This window comes from Antechinus flavipes, chromosome 4, assembly GCF_016432865.1.
Source record: "Antechinus flavipes isolate AdamAnt ecotype Samford, QLD, Australia chromosome 4, AdamAnt_v2, whole genome shotgun sequence".
Taxonomy (NCBI): Eukaryota; Metazoa; Chordata; class Mammalia; order Dasyuromorphia; family Dasyuridae; genus Antechinus; species Antechinus flavipes.
This window is the reverse complement of record NC_067401.1, coordinates 344812099-344832424: the sequence shown is the minus strand read 5'-3', so window position 1 is coordinate 344832424 and position 20326 is coordinate 344812099. Positions and strand designations below refer to the sequence as shown.

The 20326-nt window shown below is 31.8% G+C and overlaps 2 protein-coding genes across 3 annotated transcripts in view; one reads left to right on the top strand and one right to left on the bottom strand.

Moving 5' to 3' along the window:
- The window catches only part of TFB1M (transcription factor B1, mitochondrial), a 65066-nt gene that overhangs the window by 30451 nt on the left and 14289 nt on the right, over positions 1 to 20326 (top strand). The gene's annotated exons all lie outside the window — the stretch shown is intronic.
- Positions 2819 to 19808, bottom strand: CLDN20 (claudin 20). The gene is made up of 2 exons (XM_051997993.1): positions 19684 to 19808; positions 2819 to 5948 (listed from the first exon to the last, which is right to left on the bottom strand). Exon 2 carries the CDS (start codon positions 5850 to 5852, stop codon positions 5193 to 5195), a length of 660 nt encoding a protein of 219 aa, XP_051853953.1. The 5' UTR covers positions 5853 to 5948; positions 19684 to 19808; the 3' UTR covers positions 2819 to 5192.

Below are 20326 nucleotides of genomic sequence, written 5' to 3'. Positions count from 1 at the left end.
GAAGGAATTATATTTTTTTTAAACCACACTGATGGCTATTTCTTTATTTCTTCATAAATTAAGTGTCTCATACGCAGTCAGTAATTTATTAACTCCCTGCTTTTTGCCAGGCTTTGTGTTGAATGCTGCAGTAGAGTACTTAATGAAGACTTTTTCAATTTAATTGATTTAAAATGCATGCTTTTACCTATATTTGTATATACTATGCCTCTCAATTGGTAGTTGCTTTCCTCTTTTATAAACATATCTATAGTCATATTCTATTTTGAATTACTATTTAAATATTTTATTTGCATTTGAATATCTTCGATGCTTATCAATATTTTAAAATCCTTAAGAGATATGTCCATATGTTATGCATGTAAAATGCTATTTACATAGTAAATGTTTCCTAAATCAATAAACAAATGAATTAATTCACTTACTTTTTTAACAAGTAATAATGATGAATAACAAAGTTGAAATAGATATGGCTATAACATTTGTTATCTGAATCATGGTTTACCTCTTCACAATATCAAATTTGCTTTTAGCAAAACATTTTAATGTTTTAATAAATATAAAATGTTAACATCTTAAACAAATAACATCAATCTTATTTTACAGCTTTCTTATCATTTTAATCTTAATTATAGTTAACATTCCTACAGTTAAATTTATCTTTTCTCTTTTTGTTTTCTGCAAAATATTAATACAACTCCTTAATTGAGCATAATTACAAAACAAAATGGTACTCTTCATTTAAGCATCTTTGAGTATATTTATGGATAATTTAAAAGACTACATTTTAAATATGCTTATTTCAGTGGTGAAGCAGGTTTAATAGCTCTTGCATGTTTTAAAAATAAAAATCACAGAATTTTAGAGTTGGAAGGGACCTTAGTCAACAGTACCCCTCAAAAAAGAATTATCTACTACAACTTATCCAACAAGTAGTCATTTAGCCTCTGTCAAAAAAGTTCTAAGGATGTAGAACCCATTACCTCTTAAGGTAACTCATTCTACTTTTGGAAGGCCCTAATTATTAAGAAGCTTTTCCTAACATTAAGTCTAAAATTGCCTCTCTAAAAATTCATTGTTTATAATACTTCCTCCTGGGGTTAAACAGAACAAATCTATTCCCTATTCTGTAAAACCTCTCTTGAAATAATTAAATAAAACTATTATGTTGTCCCTGAGTTTTCTCAGGATTTTTATTTTACAAAGTTCTTCACCATCCTTATTGCCCTCCTGTAAATACTCTTTGGAATATCTATACCCATCCTTAATTATGATTATGAACATACCTGACATGATTTTTGACCATGGCAAAGTATAATGGGACTCTTACTTCCTTATTTCTGGAATTTGTATCTCTGTGAAGTGGACACCTGAGTGACACAGTAGGTAAAATGCTGGGATTGGAATCAGGAAAACTCATCTTCCTGAGTTCAAATCTGTCCTCAGACACTTCCTAGCTATGTGAATCTCAGCAAGTCATTTAATCTCCTTTGCCTCAGTTTTCTCATCTGTAAAATGAGCTGGAGAGGAAAATGGCAAACTTGTCAAGAAAAATGCTAAATGGAGTTGCAAAGAGTAGGATATGTTTGAAAACAACTGAATAGCAACAACAATACCTCTGTAGATGCAGTCCTAGATTACGTTAAATGTTTTTGGCTGCCATATTGTATTGTTGATTCATTGAGCCTGTGTTCCATCAAACTTCTTAGATTTTTTTTTAAAGACATAATGTATTGTCTAAGGTCATTTTTTTTGAATATGAATCTAAAACATTATATTTGTCCCTATTAAATTTCATCTTGTTACTTTCAGCTCAATGCTATACCTATGCACACCTTTTTTGGATTCTTATATTGGCATCCATAGTGTTAACTTGTCATGTGTAAATTTGATAAGTGTGCCATCTAAGCTATTATCCAAGTCTGTTAAAAATGAAAAACAGCATTTCATTAGAGACCTCTTTTCAAGCTGAAATCTTTTAATGACTATTCTTTATATCCAGCCATTTGCCTGGTTTTTGAATCCTTCTAATTATTAAATCATCCAGCCTGAATTTGTACATCTTTTCTACCAGAGTAGTATAAAAGACCACCAAATATTTAAATTTACATAAACTATCCAAAACATTTCTTTGACCTATCTAGTTTAGTAATGCTATTTTTAAAAGGGAAAACAAAACTAGTTTGCTTAGACCTATTATTCTTAGTGAAGCAGTGCTGCTCTTTGTAATATTTCTTTCATGTTTACAAATAATCTTTTAAAAACAATAATATTCTAAAATTTTTCCAGTAATCAAATTTTAACTTACTGTTTGCAGACTTTCTCTTCTTCCATTTTAGAAAACTGAGGCAGCATTTGCCCATCTCCAATCTTGTGCTATGTCATTATAGGTAAATGAAATATATATTTCACTCTCTACCATCTTTCATATATCATTGTCAGTGCCATTCACATCTGCCTATTCTTTCACTTCCTCAAGATATAATTCCTCGAGGTCTAGTGTCTTTATTTTATTTAGGGCAATTGAGTTCTCTTATCACCTTATTCATATTGGGTATTAGTTCCCTATTATCAATCATTGTTTTCTTTTCAGTCCAAAGGCAAAACAAAAAAAAAAGGGAAACAAAGAATTAAGGAATTCTGTCCTCTCATTCTTATAAATTAGCATCATTCTATTTACCCTGAGCCACAGTTTTATTAGTTTGAATTCTTAAGATCCCTTGTCCAGCTATAAATCTGTGAGCCTATTACAAAGAATGTATTTCTCTAAAACTTAATTTTTAATTCCTTGTGAAAATAAAGAGATACACACTTGAAATGGATAGTGTTTTCATTCTTTATAGTGATAGTAAGATCATGCTGATTTGAAGTAGATATCCATTTTGGCTTATTCTTGGCAAACCTTGTTTTCAATTTTATGTTAATGTTAATACCTTTGCTGCTTACTTTACTACTTAATTTGTGATCAAAATCATCTTATTTTATTCACGCCTTCACACTTTTTACAACTCAGCAGGAGCTCTAGGAGAACCTGTGAAGCTAAAATACAAATTATCCCTATCCATAGGAAAAATAAAACTAAAAAGCTATTTCAGAATATGTAATAGTTACAAGACTTTTGAATGGATGTGGTTTCCTAAATTTCTTTTGTACTTAATTTGTATATTAAAGCTCTTCTTAGGTTGATATCTTGCATCCGTTTGAGTGATTATATCCTTCCCCTAACAAAGACTGGTGCTGAACAGAGCATTTAGTTCTTGCATTAATTTGATTATATATAGCATTTTTCCTTTCTGTTAGTACATTTGACAATCCAAACACATTTAAGCAAAGTAAGAAAACATATCAATGCAAAATTATTCCAGCTAATATATAAAGTATTGGATTAATATTTTTGTCTTACAGTATTTCTTTAGATTCATTTACTCACCTAGAAAATGATGACCATGAACAGTTAAACTAAAAACATTTTGTATAGCTATGGAACCATCTGTGATTTTCACATGAAATGATTTTTCTTCACTTTAGTCATCTTATTTTAAAAATTTCACTATAATGCTGATATGTGTTAATATGCACAGTAAAATAGTTTTGAAAATGAGTTTCCCCTATATGCACAAAAATCTTATTTTTATTAGCAACATATAAAAGTTACTATTTCTAATGACAGCAATACTATATTAGTAACTCATCATCTTATGTCACAAATTAATGAATATATATTATTAATAAATAACAATAACAAATACTTGGGGTAGCACTTTAAAATAATTGGAAAGTTATATTATTTGATTTTATAAAATTTCCACACATAGACACACACACATACACACACACACTCAACTACTTTAATGCATAATCCCAAATCAAAACTGTCCTAAATTTCCTTTCTACCTAAACAGACATAGACAAGTCAGATTTTTTTTTTTCTTTCTGATTAGAATTTGATATCTCATAACCTTAGATTTATAAGAGACAAAATGTTATAGTGAGGGAAGTCAGGAAGACTAGGTCAGAGCCAGCCTTTAACACATTCTGATGATATCATCTTAAGTGAGTCATTTTACCTCTCAATGCCTTCATATCAACCCTTTGAGAGATTATTATAAATTGCAAAACAACTAGTGATTGGCTTTGATAGAGAGAGCCTTATCAGGAGTTCCCTACACTTTTACAGATTTGGACCAAAACACAATAGTTTCTTTTATTCAAAACACTTTCATTTTAGTTATTGTAGGGGAGGTAGTTTATCTGTTTAAAGGAAAATAGTCCCCTAGTCTATTTAAATCATGGCTGGAAAAAAAAAGGCAAAGAATTTGAAAATAAACCCTTATTATCAACATATATGACATTTTATCTTAGATTAAATGAAAAAAGTGGAAAACCTAAATGATTGGAAGGAAATAAAAGAATACATCCCAAAGAGCTCACATCTTGAGAGATATGGAAATAGAAAGGATAATCATATAATTTTTTTCCCATATTGTTATCATAAAGGTTAAAAGTCCTACATCTTTTCTTTCTCCTTATAACATTTACCAATTTGTTCCCTCTTAGATTTAGCCTGAATTGTTTGGCTGAACGATTAGCAACAGTTGGAAACCTATGTAAACCTTTCCTTTGAAATGCAAAAGAAAAAGAGGGCCAAAGATACTGAACAGCAGGTGGGGGCTTGGGAGGGACATTTTTGGCAATATCTGAATGGCAATGACAGCTCTTCAGCTTCTGACATGCAATTATATATTGTGGCTCAAAAAAAAAAAAAAAAAAAAAAAGAACTGAGTTACCATGGTGTTAGAGAATTGGAAAGCAAAAACAGATGTTACTTTTGGTTAAAAGCAGGACATAGAGCTTTAGCCTGGATTTTAGTCCAGTTGAATACTCAAAATGAAACATCAAAAGCACACATTTTGGAATGTAGTTAATCCACTTTAAACGAATGTTTCAAGAAGTAAGCTATAATATTAATAAGCTGCCAATTGCTTTATAATGTTTTTCAAATAAACCTTGAGTATTAAATGTAAAAGTAACTATCAGTTTAAAAAAAAAATCTTGATATAAAATAGAATAATAGAAACACAGTATAAGATCTAATGAAGACAGTTAAATATGATTTTGATTTATTTTCAATCTAAAGTTAAAAAAAATAAACATTTCTAGTATTTCATTCACCATCTATAGTATATAATAATTTATACATAATCCTTCAGGTTATATCCTGCATTGTTCTCTGACTGAGTAGTTAAGATATCCTGCTGTGAGGAAGGATAGTGCCTAGCTTCTTGATGTCTTTTTAAACAGGAAGTGCAGAAAATCACACCTGCTACAAGTAGTAATGCTGTTGAAATAATTCCAAGGTAAATAGCTCCACCAGGTTCATGCTTATTGTGCTCTGGGACTGTTGGATCCCAAAAATTTGAAATGATCTCCTTCATGTACCATGATGTAGGTATTAAACCAGATACCCCTGAGAGAATAAAACATACTCCTCCGGCAAAAGTAGTACGATTTTTGGTTTCTCTGTCCCCTCCTAACCGTGTACATTTCATGCCAACTGTAGAAATGCAAATCCCCAAAGCTGAGAGGATGCAAGACAATACCATCGTGGTCCGTGCAGTCTGCACATAGACAGGGAGGGATAGGATTGAGTGTTTCAGTGTGCAACTGAACATCCCGGTGCTGAACCATGTGCAGTCCATCCACAGCCCTTGAAGTTGAATAATAGCTGTTATGATATTTGAGCCCACATTTACATTTACCTTCCAGTTTGGCAATAGTGTGGCTATAATTATGCCACAAATGCCAGATAAGGCTAGAATAAAAGCAATGAGCTGTAGACCTGCTGATGCCATAATGTTGATCTGTCTGTCTCCTTTTGTCAGCCCGATCCTCTCTCGTAGATACTGTCCAATAAACTGCAGTTGTTCCAATGAAGACTGTAACTGATTCTGTACAAGGGGAAATAAAGATAGTTGCAGATGAGTAATGGAAATCAGGGAAATGGAAAGGAAGGAGGAATGAGTGAATAAAATGCTTACATTTATAGTTGGAGTTTATCTGAAGGCACAACTGAATGTGACCCTGCAGTGAATGAGTGAGCACTCTGTAAAACAGCTGAGAAGGGAGATTACATAGCTCTCAGATACTTCTTTTTCATGCTTACACGACGGATTATTCAAGTTGTAGACTTCAGAGAAGTAATGCCTTTGCTTTTTCTTCAAGCTCAAAATATGTCCATTATTCTCAGAGGAAAGGTGTATTCTATTAAAGAATTGAATCACATATAAATCAAACAACTGAATTTACTTTCAAATTTTTGTTTTTTAGTTAGGGGAGTTCTCTGTCACCATTTTCAACTGTATAAAAAGAAGGCTTTTTCCTACTTTGTTTTGCAGAAGGATAAGATTATGGGTGGGGTACGCTATAGACCATGTCAACTTTTTTCAGTGTATAGGTTGGTTTTGTTGAACTGTTTTTCTCTCCTATTTTATTCTTCTTTATGAAGAATAGCCCTCTGGGAAGGGGAAGTATATATTGGGAAATCTAGGTCATGTAAAAAATAAAAGTTATCAATAACATTTATTTTGCATGTGATATATTTTCCAAAACCAGTACTTTATTTATTTAAACTTCATCTGCTCAAATCTCCTAAAGAAGTTAAACTATTGTTGTTTACTTTTCATCACATGTACTTCATAGTTCAAATTTGTGTGGAGATCTATATATGCTGCTATCTTAAGTATTATTATCTGTATCTTAATAAAATAAATAACTTAAATTGGTTTTTAAAATAAGTTTTTTGGCAAACCAAGATGGCAGAATAACAAATACAGACTGGTTTCCCAATCATACCTTCACACAGTTCTAGAAAATTCTCCAGACTGAATCTGTTTGGAAAATTTAAGAAAAAATAACCATGAGTGATCAATGAAGTGGAGACAGATCTGTGGTGTTAAAGTAAAGGTCTATCCAAGGACTTTTGAATAGATTATTTTAGCCTTAAAAGACTGAGAGAGGCTTCAGGTTGTATGCTAGGGCAGGAAGAGGTACCCAAGCTCTGTTGTTTATTACCCAGTTCTGAGTCACAAAGCCAGGAGAACTAAGAAAGGGACTCATGTCTAGGGGTAACAGAGAGGAGTAAGTGGTCTTAGTCATGAGCCCCATTTCTCAAATGAGTTCCATTTGAGGAGTAAGGAACAAATTCACAAGCAAATAAATAGTAGCTATGTAGCTTTGACCTCAGGAGCAGAGCAAGAACTCAATTCTACCTTTCAGCTCTGGCTGAAGCCTAAAATAGAATAACCAACACTGGAATCCCAGACTAAAAGGAAGCGTACAATTCATTCTCTCTGAACCTGCCGGGCTTCACAGCTGTCTGATAGTGTCGGAGTCCAACATCAGTTTATTAGAATGACTTCAGATGCCTGCCTAGCTCAGAAACTTGCAAAGCTTAGAACCAGAAGGTAATGAATATACTTCTCCATGGGTCACATCACTTTTCATGTCACCAGTTTGAGCTGTCCTTGAGATCTTGAAATAATGATGTTCAACATTCCCAGAAAGAAGACAAATCCTTAGTTTAGATAATTTCCTAGAAGTGTGCAGAACCCAGCCCTAATATAAAGTTCAATATCAAAAAGCAATTTGGTAAAATGAGCAAACATAATCCCACCTTCAAGAGATATTATAGTGACAGAGTAGCTCAAGACACAAACTTAGAAGAACATGACTATAAAACACCTATAAGCAAAATGTAAAGAAAACTATAGTTTGGGCATAAATCCAATAAGAATTCCTAGAAGTAGTTGGGGGTTTTTTGTTTGTGTTTTAAAGAGTAGGAAAAATGACTTTTAAAAACCAAATGAGAGTAATAAAGTAGAGAATTAGAAAAGAAATGAGTGCTATGTGCAAACACGGTACAGAGAGGCTCAGACTGAGAGGCCCGGCACAGGGAATCTAGCAGGAGGTTCATAAGCAAAATTTAACAACATTGGCTACTTTGTCCCTAATTCAAAAGGTCAGTGGATTAGCAGACCAGCTGTGAGACCTCCAATACAACTATGGAAGGCCAATAGTGAGCCCATGAACCCAAGCATAAAAAACTGAATTTGACCAGGCTCACAGTGCAGTGGGGAAACCTGCAGCAACACCAGTCCTGGGGCAGTCCGTGAGACTGTCATCCTGTAGAGGAATCTTGGAACAATCTCCCTGTGCCCTGGGTGCAGACTTCAACCTTTAAAAATGAGCAAAAAAGCAAAAAGAACTCTGACCATAAAGCGCTACTATGTAGACAGAGAAGAGCAGAATACAAACTTAGAAATGGATAGCAAAGGCAAAATATCTCCAGATGAAACCTCAAAGGGGGATATGAACTGATCTCCACCTCAAAAGGCTATCTTGAATGGATTCAAAAAGGATTTTAAAAGAGAGTTAGAAGAATAGTGGGGGGAAGATATGAGAGCTTTGCAGGAGAGTTTGGCAAAGGAAACACAGAAATTGATTGAAGAAAACAACTCGAAAAATAAATTTGCTGAAATGGAAAAAAAAAAAAACTAAAGAAAACTCTTTGAAAAACAGAATTAGTGAAATGGAAAAAAAGAAGAACTTCTTAAAAAAAGAATTTATGAAATGAGGGAAAAAAATCCAAAGAATAAAACAATTCCTTTAAAGGTACAATTGGCCAAATACAAAAAGAGGCAAAAAGATTAGTATTGAACAAACGGAAGTGAATGACTCAGTGAGACAACTAGAATCATTCAAATATAACCAAAAAAATAAAAAAATAAAAATAGAAGATGTAAAGTACTTCATTGGAAAAACAACTGACATGGAAAATAGATCCAAGAAAGAAAGACAACGTAACAATTATTCAGCTACTTGAAAGCCATGATGGAGTGGGGAGTGGGGAGGAGAAGAGAGAACCTAGACAACATCTTTCAAGAAATCAAGAAAAACTGCCATGATATCCTCAAACCGAAGGGTGAAATAGTCATTGAAAGAATCCACTGATCACTGCCTAAAATAGATGCCCAAATGAAAATTCCAAGGAATACTGTAGCTAAATTCCAGCATTATCAGATCAAAGAGAAAATATTGTAAGCACCCAAAAAGGAAATAATTCAGAACAGCTTCTACTTTAAAGGATCGAAGGACCCGGAATATGATTTTCTGAAGGGCAGAGGAGCTTGGACTATAACCAAGAATCAACTACCCAACATTATATTTTAGGGGAAAAAGATGGATAGTCAATGAAATAAGGGATTTTCAATCATTTTTTGCTGAAAAGACCAGAACTGAATAGAAAATTTGATCTTTAACTATAAGACACAAAAGAAGCATAAAAAGGTAAAAAGAGAAGGGAAAAAAAACCCTTTAATGTTTTAAAAGTTAAAAGGTACACATTCCTCCATGGGAAGATGATATATGTAATTCTTGAGAACTGTCCCTTTTTCAGGGCAATTAGAAAGGGTATAGTTAGAGGGTGTTGGTATAAGTTGACTTTAATGATATAAAAAAGAAATTACAGGTAGAAAAAGGATTGAACTGGGAGAAGAGGAAAGAGGAGGTAAATTGAAGTAAATTCTATCACATGAAGAGGCACAAAAGACATTATAGTTGAGGGGGAAAAAAAGGGAGGAGGATGAGCATTGTTAGAACCTTAATCTCATCAGATTTAGCTCAGAGAGGGAATATCATACATATTTAGTTTGGTATAGAAATGTGTTCCTCCCCTCCACTGAGAAATAAGAGGAGAAGAAAGAAAGGAAAGAGTGGCTAATAGGAAAGGAAGGCAGAAGTAAAAGAGGAAAAGGATAAAAAATGGGGAGGCCGAAAAAAGGGAGGGCAGATTGAGGGAGATGGTAATTAGAAGCAACACCCTAGTGAAGGAAAGGGTGAAAGAAGAGAGAAAAGTATAACTTGGGGAAAATAAGATGGCAGGAAATACAAAGTTAATACTTTTAATTGTGAATGTGAATGGGATTAACTCTCCCATAAAACCAAGTGGATAGCAGAGTGAATTAAAAGCCAGAATCCTACAATATGTTGTTCATAAGAAATACATTTGAAACAGAGAAATACGTAGAGAGTAAAGATAAAAGCCTGAAGCAGAATCTGTTATGCTGTTTGTTGTTGTTGTTGTTGTTGTTGTTGTTGTTGTTGTTGTTGTTGTTTTGCAGGGGTGGGGGAGGGGGAGGGACCCAATAGATAAATTTTTGATCAATTTGATTAGAAAAAAAGAAAATCAAATTAGTAATATCAAAAATGAAAAGGGTGAATTTATCACCAATGAAGAGAAAATTAGAGCAATAATTAGGAGTTATTTTGCCCAGCTGTATGCCAATAAATCTGATGATCCAAATGAAATGTATGAATACTAATTCAAAAATATAGATTTTTCAGATTAATAGAGGAGGAACTAAATTACTTAAATAGTCCCATTTTAGGAAAAAAAAAACTTGAACAAGCTATGAATGAACTCCCTAAAAAAAAAAATCTCCAAGGCCAGATGGATTTACAAGTGAATATTTAAAGAACACTTAATTCTAGTATTATACAAACTATTTGGGAAAATAGGGAAAGAAAGAGTCTTACCAAATTTCTTTTATGACACATATATAGTACTGATATCTAACCAGGAAGGACCAAAACAAAGAAAATTTAGACTAATTTTCCTAACGAATATTGATGCAAAACTCTTAAATAAAATATTAGCAAAGATATTATAGTATCTCATCACCAAGATGATAGACTGTGACCAGGATGTATACCAGGAATGCAGAGCTAGTTTGGTATCTGGAAAACTATTATCATAATTGAACATATTAATAACCAAACTTGCAGGATAATATGATTACATCAATAGATGCAAAAACAGCATTTGAAAAAATACATTAGAGAACATAGGAATAAATGGAGTTTTCTTTAACATAATAAATAGCATCTGCCCAAAACTCTCAGCAAGCATTAGATGTAATGGGAACAAACTGAAAGCATTCCCAATAAGATCAAGGATGAAACAAGGTTGCCCAACTATCACCACTACTATTCAATATTGTACTAGAAGTGTTAGCTTTTGCAACAAGAGAAGAAAAGAAATTGAAAAAGCTAGAGTAGATATTGAGAAAACAACATTATCATTCTTTGCAGATGAAATGATGGTATACTTAGAGAATTAAGTAAAAACTACTAGAAACAATAACTTTAGCAAAGTTACAAGATATAAAACAAATCCATATAACTAACAGAATCTAGCAGTAAAAGATAGAAAGAGAAATCACATTTTTAAAAACTGTAGAAAATATAAAATATTTGGAAGTCTTCCTACCAAGACAAACCCAGAAACTACAGAAATATAATTACAAAACACTTTTCACACAAATAAAATTAAATTTAAATAACGGGAAGACTATCAAGTGCTCATAAGTAGGCCGAGCCAATATAATGAAAATGACAATTCTATCTAAATATACTTTTTCAGTGCCACGTGAATCAAACTGCCAAGAGATTAATTTAAAGAATTAGAAGAAATAATTACAAAATTCATGTGGAAGGACAAAAGGTCAAGAATTTCAAGGGAATTAATGGGAAAAAAAGTGCAAAAGAAAGTGGCCTAGTACTGGACCTAAAACTATATTATAAAGCAGTAATCATCAAAACCATTTGATACTGGCTAAGAAATAGAGCAATGGATCAGTGGAATAGATTAGGTTCACAAAACCCAATAGTCAATGACTATAGTAATCTTATGTTTGATAAACTCAAAGACTCTAGCTTTGGGGATAAAAAAGTTTCTGAGAAAACCGGAAAATAGTATGGCAGAAACAAGACTAACCAACATCTAACATCCTATTGCTAAAATAAGGTCAAAATACATTCATGATTTAGACAGAATTATAAGCAGATTAGGAGAACAAGGGATAATCTGTCTTTCAAATCTGTGGAAAAGGAAGGAATTTATGGCTAAAGAAGTAGAGAAATTTGTGAAATACAAAATGAATAATTTTGATTATATTAAATTAAAAAGATCTGGTACAAACAAAACCATTGCAGCCAATATTAGAAGAGAAGCAGGAAACTGGGGGAATTTTTTTTTTATCCAGTGTTTCTAAAATGTATAACTCAAATTTGTTATAGATCTATAATATAGATTTCTCAGATTAATAGAGGAGGAACTCAATTACTTAAATATTCCCATTTTAGGGAAAAAAAAATGAACAAGCTGTCAATGAACTCCCTAAGTAAAAATCTCCAGGGCCAGATGGATTTACAAGTGAATTCTACCAAACATTTAAAGAAAAAGATAATGATAAATATTGGAAGGGGTGTGAGAAAACTGAGGCAGCATCTTATTGTTGGTGGAGTTGTGAACTGATCCAACTATTCTGGAGAGCAATTTGTAACTGTGCCCAAAGGGCTATCAAACTGTGCATATCCTTTGATCCAGTAATGTTTCTACTGAGTCTGTATCCTAGAGATCATAAAAAAAAAGGGGGGGGGGAAGAACCAGCATGTGCAAAAATGTCTGTGGCAGCCCTTTTTGTAGTGGAGAGAAACTGAACATTGAATGGATGCCTAACAGTTGGGGAATGGCTGAATAAGTTATGGTATATGAAGGTAATGGAATGTTACTGTTCTATAAGAAATGATGAGCAGGCTGATTTCAGAAACGTGTAGACAGATTTATATAAACTGATGCTAAGTGCAGAAAATATTGTACACAGCAACAGTAAGATTATGTGCCGATCAACTGTGATGAACTTGAATCTTTTCAACAATGAGGTGATATCAATAATTCTAATACACTTGTGCTATAAAGTGCCATCCGCATCCAGACAGAGAACTGTGGAGACTAAATGTGGATCAAAACATGATATTTTCACCTTTGTTTTTGTTTTTGTTATTGTTTGCTTGATTACTTTTTCCTTTCTTGTGTTTTTTCCCCTTTTGATCGGATTTTTCTTTCAAAACATGAGAAATGTGGAAATATATTAAGAAGAATTGTGCATGTTGAAGCTTTACTGGATTGGGGGAAGAGAAGAAGAAGAATTTGAAACATAAGGTTTTATAAGGGTCAATATTGAAAACTATCTTTGCATGTATTTTGAAAAATAAAAACTTTGGGGGGTTTTTAGGGAAAAAAATGAGTTCTGTGGAAGAAAGATATAAAAAAGAGACTTAACAGCTTGGTTAAATCATACAAAATGTTAGCAAAATAACTTCTTTAAAATTAGAAGCAACCAAAGAAAAGCTAATGACTCCATGAGATATCAAGGAATACTAAAATAAGCCAAAATTCTAAGAATAGAAGAAAATACAAAACATTCAATGAAAGTGGTCAGAAAGGCACTAATCTAATCATCTGGAAGCCATGGTAGAGGGGAAAAGAACTTAAACATCATGTTTTAAGAAATAAATTTTTTTAAAAATCTAACCTGATCTCTTAAAACAACAAATTAGATATAGAAAGAACTAATCAGTCACTTGAAAGAAGCCACAAAATGAAAATTCCCAGGAATATTATAGTCCCAAATCCAGAATTCCTTGGTCAGAGGAAAAAAAATTTTTTCAGCAACCACAAAAAAAAGTATTCAAATTCCAAAGAGCCATAGTAAATGTGATAAAAGATTTAGCAGCCACCAATATAAAGAAACAAAGAGCTTAGAATATTCTATCCCAGAAATCAAAATATTTGGGCTTATTGCCAAGAATAACTTAGCAGAAAGGGAAAATATAATCTACAGGAGAGGAAAAGTGAATCTTTAATGAAATGAGGACATCTAAAAATTTCTGATAAAAAGACCACACTTGCACAGAAACTTGAAAATATAAACTCTGAATTCAAGAGAAACCAAAAAAAGGTAAATATAATTGAGCAAGATCAAATAAGTAAAAAACTGTTTACCTTCTTATATGAGGATATAATTTTTCCTGAAGAATTCTGTCATCCTCAAGGGTCACAGAAAAAAGCAACTAAATGGTCTAGGAATGGTTCTGTTAAAAATGGATGATCTTAAAAGAATGGAAAGGGAGGGAAAGAAGTATATATTGTTGGGAGTGGAGTGAAAAGTGAGAGGATTGGGGGAAATTATTTCATCTAATTTTGTTGCAAAAGTAAAAATCTATACAATAAGGAGAAGGGGATGAGATGGGGCAAAGAGTAGGTGATAACTGAACCTCACTCTTATCTGATTTGCTGAAAGGAGAGTGGAATATACATTAATACACATCCGGATCCAGAAATATATTTAGCCCAGTGGAGAAACAGGAAGAAAAGGAGAAGAAATATAAGGAAGGATAAAGAGAAAGATTAGTTCAAAGCAAAATAAAGTCTCAAATGAACAATAAGAAACAGAAGAAAAGATAATATGATGGAGGGAAATGCACAGTCATAACTATGAATGTAAATAGGATGAATTCACCCACAAAACAGAAAAGGATATTAGAATGGATTAGAAACTAAAATCCAACAATATGTTGTTTATAAGAAATATATTCTAAACAGAGTGATACACATAGAGTTCATTCATAGAATGAAGCAGAATCTGTCATGCTTTAGATGAAAAAAAAAGTGCAGGGATGGCATTTGAGATCTCAAAAGTACAACAAAAAGTAAAACAGAGAAACTGAGAAACTAAATATCTTTAAAATGTACCATACACAATAAATTAATCTCAGGATGAAGCACATGCACTAAATGATATAGCATCTAAATTCTTAGGGAAAAGTTAAATTACTTCCATATTTAAAAAAAAATCATATTGAAAACAAGAAACTTTCACAACCATGATTCTATCTATCAGTACCAAAAAATGCCTTTGACAAAATACACAACTTATTTATGCTGAAAATCCTAGTCCAAGCACGGAAAGATCTTTTAAAAAAAATAAAACCAAAAGCAAGTATATTATGCTATGAAGATATACTAGAAACTTTTCCAGTAAATATAGGAGCAAATCAATGATCTTCATTCTCTCCAGTATTACTTGATACTATTTGATATTACTTGATATAGTTCTAGAAATGCTAACATTACATTTTACATTATAACTTTACATTAAGAATGTAAAGATAAGTAAAAAAGACATAAAAATCATCCCTGTTGACTTGTGATAAGATTTACATAGAAAATCTTAGGGAATCAACAAACACTAACTAAAACCATTGTTTCATCAAAGTTGCCAATTGCAAAAATAAACAACCAAAAAAAAAAAAACCTTCCAAAAACAAACCATAAAAATTAATAGTATTTTTGTACAATTATTAAATTTGACAAGCAGTAATAGAGAAATACCATCCAAAATAACTAGCAAACACATAAGATTTGGGAGATTCAATATACCAAAACATAAAAATATTTGTATAGAATCGATTCAAAAGTACTTCTTAGAGAAATAAAGAACAACTTAAATAATTCGAGGAAAGTACTCAGAATATAACCATATCAATATGAAAGAAATGATATTATAATTTTATATACAGTTAAGATACAGTTTTAATTTATGTGAATTAAACCAGAAAAGATTACTTTAGAATTCAATAAAATTTTTAATAATTTTTTTTGGAAAAAACAAAGATCTAAAATACCAAAGGAAATATTTTTTAAGGTAATAATGAATGGAGAATAATATTTTCAGACCTCACATTAGATTATAAAGCAGTTTCATCAAACTTCTAGGAAGTGAATAGAGAAATAGCATATAGAACAGGCTACATAAGGGAGAATTAGGAAGAATGAGAAACATTAAACTTTTATTTGACAAACCTCAAAGCATAAATCATTTAAGAAATAATTCTTATTTGCAGGAATTTAAAGGAAAGTTGAAAAGCAATTTGGCAGAAATTAGGCTTAGAATAATGATTGTACAGGTATGACCTATGTCAGATCATTTGCTGTCTTGGTAAGGAAGAAGAAAAAAAAAATTGGAACTCAAAATCTTACAAAAATGAATGTTGAGGAGGCAGCTAGGTGGTACAACAGATAGAGCACCAGCCCTAAAGTCCAGAGGACCTGAGTTCAAATGTGGCTTCAGACATTTACTAGCTGTGTAACCTTGGGCATCGCCTCCATCAAAAAATATATATATGAATGTTGAAAATCATCTTTACATGTAATTGGAAAAAATACTCAATATAAAATTGAAAAAAAAAGTTTTAGATAAATATCTTACAGTATAAGTAGATATGACCTAAATAGTAAAGACCATAATATTTTTAAAAATTAGAGTAGAGTAAATCATGCATAGCAATTGGGTAGGAAGTGTGTTCTTATCCAAACAAGAGATAGAGGAAATTACAAAAGCTAAAATACATCATTTTGATTACATTTAAAAGCTTCCATACAGACAAAATGTACATTGGATAAGAAGGGAAACAGCGTAATGGGAATAAAAAACTTTCTATCAGATTGGCAATAAAAGATGAAAAAAGTGTTGAACATGTTATGGAACATAAATGCACATGAATAATATAACCATTTGGAAAGGAATTTGTAATTATGAGAAGTGATTGAAATGTCTTTAGTTTTTTACCTATAATTTTATTACCAGACCTAAGGAGGTCATTGATAAAAAGAAAATCCCCATAAACATCAAAACTTTATATCCACTTTTTGTGGTACCAAAGATATGGAAGCAAAGTAAATGGCCATTGTTTAGGGAATGATTAAACCAATTATGTTACATGAATGTAATGGAATATTACCAACTTGTGAGAAATGACAAATGGGAAGTGAACATCATGGAATTAGATGAATTGATGAAGAGTGAAGTAAACAGAGCCAAGAAAACAATTTGGGCTAATTGTAATAATGTAAATGAAAAGAACAACTATCACAAAATAGTTGAACATGAATATTGCAGAATTACAAAGAATCAGAATAATCCTAAAAAAAAGATATAACAAAACACCTCCTTTCATGTCTTTGCAAAAGTGGTGGGTGTGAATGTGGAAGTTAAATAGGTATGATTTATTGTATATATTTTTGATATGGTCAACAGTTCGCTAGATTTTTTTCTTTTACCACTTTTAAAAAAATATTATTTTATAAAATGTCTCTCTGGGAAGTGGAGGGAAATGGTGCATAGTAAAAATTTTGACAAGATAAAAATAATATCAATAAAATTTACTTTAAAAAAATGGGATTACCTACCTCATTGAATTGGATACAAATAGCCCTCAAAAGTAGTGAACCCTAATTTTTAGGATTTATTTGTAAAAGAGAAAAAAGTTCTTCTTTTAGTCAAAATTTATTATATTTATGACATACCACTATCTAAATCACTTAAGTTCTAATCTCAAATTTTTGCTGTACTTGATTTAAATCTGTAATGTGATTCTGTGCTACTATGATCATAGTGGCATTTAGGTATTATAATGTTATATTTCTCAAAAAAAGTTACTTTAAAGAACTTTAGTATTCCTGTACATAATTTCAATTATAATTATGTAACTTGATGTTGCTGATTGTGATAACTTTTGAACCTTTTCCTTTCTTTCACTTATAAATAATAGGAAGTTTTTAAAAATCTTCAAGTCCAGGAATTCTTAACCTGGGATTTATGAACTTAATTAGTTGTTGTGCAATTTTAATAACTGTATTTCAATTTAATTCCTTTTTAATCATGTGTTTTGACACTTTTGTTGCACTATTTTATGCATTTAAAAACATTTCTTTGAAAGATCCATAAGTTTTATCAATTTCCAAGTGTTCCTCACACACAAAAAGTTTAAGAATTTCATATCTAGTTCATATCTCCCATTTTCCAGACAATAATCAGAGGCCAATTGAACTTAAGTAATTTGCTCAAGATTACAAATCTAGGGAATGGCAGAGTACTGATCTTTTGATCTATGTTTTTTTCTGTATGACACATTTTTTAAATACTGACTTCATGATATATTCTGCCCCTGTTATACTAATTAGACCTTCTTTCTCGTAGTATTTTCTTTTTATGTATACTCCAGACAGGTTTTGAAGCTTCTACAAAGCCATATTTATATACCACTTCTGAAGAGCAAATATTCACCATTTTCCTCTTTTATCAGCCACACTTTCTTTATTATCACAGGTAGGAAACAAACAAACTATTCAATGAATGGTTCTTTGAATAATTCACTTAGAAGATGAGGGCTTGTTTTTTATTAACCATCATAAGCAATTCTTTTTTTCCAATTTTAAAGCATAGGTGCTGTCAGAAGCACAAATACTCTAATGCTAAGAGAAACTTCCTTGGCTATATATATATATATATATATATATATATATATATATATATATATATAAACTCTTGATGACCCCAGGAAGCCTTGGAATCTTTTTGAGAAATACCAACATAAGTACAGACTATGGGATATTTTAGAATGATTTTGGAAGAAAGTTTTGGAGTCATTGTTGTTTTTCCTTATATGATTACAATAAACCAAAACCATTAATATCAAAGTTGCATTGCTATAGCTTGCCTAGCATCCATCATTAATGACTCTCCAGGACTGATCATTTAAAATCTTTTGGAAAGTTTCTGCCCCCTCCCCCACCTCAAATTATAGGATTTTAATATTTAAAATATTTTTTTTACTCATTTTAGCTGACTTACATTTAGCTGAATTTAAGTAGTTTTAAATTTGGGGTTTGCTTGCCCTCCCCGTGGTTCATCTTTGTAATAGCCATAATCTTTTTCTTATCTAAAAACTAAAGTTGAATGGAAGTGAATAAAAATTGTTAAATATCTTTACAATTCATTCATGATGAATATTTTTAAGATCTAAATTTTGATGATTTGCTTTTCAGCATTACAAACTCTTGTCTACTCCCTACATATTTTTATATCTTTACAGAACTTTTCGGAAATTTCTAGAGGGCATTTCTTTTATCTCTTCCTCATATAGTCTTTTTAAATTTTGATTAAGTAACTCGATTAAAAGATCTTCACCCTTTTCTATTGATCTGATTATACTCAATTTTCAGATTGTTGAACAAGTTTTGCTATATTCTCTATACAATTTGCTATTATTTGGATTTAAAAATTTCTCAGCTTGCTCTCATTTTTAGACAGATTATTCATCATAATTAGCTGGTCTGTGCTTTGCTAAATTACAGGTCTAGGAAAACCAGCATAAACAGTACAAACCAAACTAATATTTCAAATATAATCAAACCCTTTTGGTTGCTTGGGATTAACACAGCACTTACTTGTAGAATTCCAGGTTTCAAACTCTTTCCTCAATGTGAACAGACTCCATGAAGAAACCTTTTCCTTATATGCAGTTCAGTATTCTTTATGTACAAAGCACACTAGAATCTTAGTTATATTTTATGAGCATTTTTTCTCTCTTAGGCAGTACAGCAGCCTTTTCCTTTAAATTTCTGTCAACTAGTGAATAAAGACATGCTTTGTTTTTAATGGTGGTGGGGTGGTAGTGGTGTGGAGAAATACTGTATTAGTAAGCAAAAGCAGGAGATCCCTTTGGTTCTGAATAGAGAGCTACTTTGAGGTCCTACAACAAAATGCTTACATGACAGAACCTATGAATGTTAAATGTACACGAGGATATTTTTGCCAAGAGAAGGTTGAAAATGGACTTCATTTAAATTCAACTCCCAGTTTCTTATGTGAGTTAAAAACTAGCTTCTAAATCATGATTCAAAATCTGTCATATTGTCAATGGTTTGTAAATTTCCCATACCTGTTGTGGATATACTTCAAGACCTTGATTGTACTCTCATCAATCTTCCTCAGAGGAACTGGACCCAGTTAGGAACAAAGAAGGAAAGTCAACTAAACAAAGCTTGCTTTTCCAAAGTGTTTTGAATTGGTGATAAAAGTCTCTAACAAGTTAGCTTGCTGTGTAGCAAATAAAGAATAGCATATCAAATTGAGAAGTAAAAACTGCTGATCATGCTGGAAGATAAATACCAGGTTCTCTAGCTCATTTTCTGAGCTGTGGGAGAATTAGAAAAGGGGAGGCAGGGAGGAAGGAGGGAGTTACTGTTACAACATGATTTGTTGGAACCAAAAAGTCTGAAATGCCTCTCAGCCACTATTCGCTAGATAATTTACAAGTTGATTTGATTTTAATATCATGCTTTAATCATGTACTTATAATTTGTTACTGAATTTTTTCTAAGCACTCAATACAAGTTATCAAATTAATTGAGTCAATAATTTCTTTCAAATAGATAAAAAAGATTCTAAGAACATTTTTGACCTTATTATGGTTAAAATTGCTTTGTGATTTTGATACTGGGAAATTCAGAAATACCTCTCAGAAAAAGAGACTTCAGTGTTTTTGTGCTACTTTCAATTTTATATCTACAGCTTAATTTTTT